Here is a 1,990-nt window from a genome sequence, read left to right on the forward strand (position 1 = left end):
ATGGGTTCCGTTGCAATTTGTGTGGCAACCAGTATCTACTGAGCACCTACTGTGTGCCTGACGCTGGGCCGGGCACTGGCGATGCGGCGATGGGAAAGACACAGATCCCACTCTGGTGGAGAAGTCAAGGCATGAACGACCACATTCCAAGGCAGAATATCTGTAACGCAGGTGGTGGGGAAGGTCTGTGCAGCTTCCCAAAGAAGGTGGCCTGAGTGGGAGATCCACTTCTAGGGCCTTCTAGGGAACTGCATGAGCAAGAGTCTAGGAGTGTTAGGAGGGAGAGAAGGAGGAGGGGAACATGAAACATGGCGTGTTCTGAGGAGGGGCCCAGTCTGATGTGGTTGAGGCATCTTGTGTGGAGAGATGTGGACAAAGAGGCAGGGCACAGATGAGGGGGATGTCGAGTGCCAAGACTAGATTTTGAAGGTAGCCAGGAGCCTTGCACAGCACCAACTTCTCCCCGCCTGGCTGGGTGAGAGGGACGGAGCCAGTGTCCGCCCCCCCCCTTCCCCAGGGCGTGGGCACTCAGCCTTAAAGGAGAAAACCTGTGGGGGTGGCCATGATGGCGGCCACCGTGAGCATGTGGGCAGCGCTTCCTGTCTCCTGACACACTTTCTCCTTAGTCCCATTTGGTTCTCCTAGCAACCCCGTGAGGCGGAGGACTGGATTTTATGCCCCATTTGCCAGAAGGGGACTGAGGCCCAGGAAGGTGACGTGGTTGGTGGCTCCCAGGAAAGCAGTGCACTCGACCCTCCTCACCAGCAACAAGGGTGGGGGCGTGTGTTGACCGCCATGAGGCGGAACCCACCACGTACCCCCGTGAAAAGGCAGCTTGCGGAACAATGTGTACCCTGTATGATTCTGACTGTGTGAGGAAAAGATGGTCGTGCAGAGAAATAGAAATAATGCAGAGAGAAGGGGTAGAAGAGGGTCGTCCTACGAGATTATCAGTGGTATTTCTGAGTGGCAGGATCCCGGGCGCTGCCGTTTTCGTCTCGGTATTTTTCAGCATCGCCCAGAGTGATTTTATTACGAGCAATCACTGTGTTTATGCCCCGCGTGAGAAGAGCGGTGCTGCTCGCGAGAGCGGAGGGCGCCCCGGGGGCCGGGGGGCGTGCGTGGCGCTGACCGCCCCCCGCGTCTCCCTTGAGCAGGGCCGCACGCGCAGGTGGTGCAGGTGAACGACTCCATGTACGGCTTCGTCGGCACGGACGTGGTGCTGCACTGCAGCTTCGCCAACCCGCTGCCCGGCGTGAAGATCACCCAGGTCACGTGGCAGAAGGCCACCAACGGCTCCAAGCAGAACGTGGCCATCTACAACCCAGCCATGGGCGTGTCGGTGCTGGCGCCCTACCGCGAGCGCGTGGAGTTCCTGCGGCCCTCCTTCACCGACGGCACCATCCGCCTCTCCCGCCTGGAGCTGGACGACGAGGGGGTCTACATCTGCGAGTTCGCCACCTTCCCCGCGGGCAATCGAGAGAGCCAGCTCAACCTCACCGTGATGGGTAAGCGGGCGCGAGCCCTCCCTCCCTGCCTGCGCAGGGGCCTGGGGCCCGGGCTTGGCCATCCTCGCCGTGTGCCTCCGTGGCCCCGGACCCTCTCCTTGGGGCGGCAGGCTCCCAGCGCTCCAGGCACGGCGCCTCCGGTCCCTTCCAGCCAGGCTGCGCAGAGCTGGGGGGGGCGGGGCTTAGCTGCGGACAGAGCCGAGGATCAGGATTCAGGTCGGAGCCCCGCCTGGGGGCTTTGTGGGTGACCAGGAAGCAGGCAGAAGGTGCAGACACCACGGTAAGAAGAGCCGCGTGAGCCGCTTGCCTTGAGCAGAACAAAGAGCCAGGGCACAGATGAGGGGGGTTGACGGAAGCCGGTACCAGCCGTGGAGCAGGCAGGACGTGGGTTAGACGTGAAGCAGTCCCCGGGAGAAGTGCTGGGAGGGGTCGGGCACAGCACAGCCGAGAGGCGAGGATGGCCGGGGGGGCGGGGGGGGGGG

The 1,990-nt window shown here is 62.5% G+C and overlaps 1 protein-coding gene across 2 annotated transcripts in view; it reads left to right on the forward strand.

Moving 5' to 3' along the window:
- NECTIN1 (nectin cell adhesion molecule 1) overlaps positions 1-1,990 on the forward strand; it is a 64,936-nt gene that overhangs the window by 47,810 nt on the left and 15,136 nt on the right. The window contains exon 1 of one of the 2 annotated variants that reach the window (XM_040631124.1): positions 265-1,508. The exons of the other annotated variant lie outside the window; for it this stretch is intronic. Coding sequence (XP_040487058.1) covers positions 1,193-1,508 — 316 coding nt within the window. The 5' untranslated portion in view covers positions 265-1,192. Of the gene's footprint in view, positions 1-264; positions 1,509-1,990 lie in introns of those variants that run through there. 2 annotated transcript variants of the gene reach the window in all.

The sequence above is a fragment of the Ursus maritimus genome, unplaced genomic scaffold, assembly GCF_017311325.1.
Source record: "Ursus maritimus isolate PB19 unplaced genomic scaffold, ASM1731132v1 scaffold_16, whole genome shotgun sequence".
NCBI classification, from domain to species: domain Eukaryota; kingdom Metazoa; phylum Chordata; class Mammalia; order Carnivora; family Ursidae; genus Ursus; species Ursus maritimus.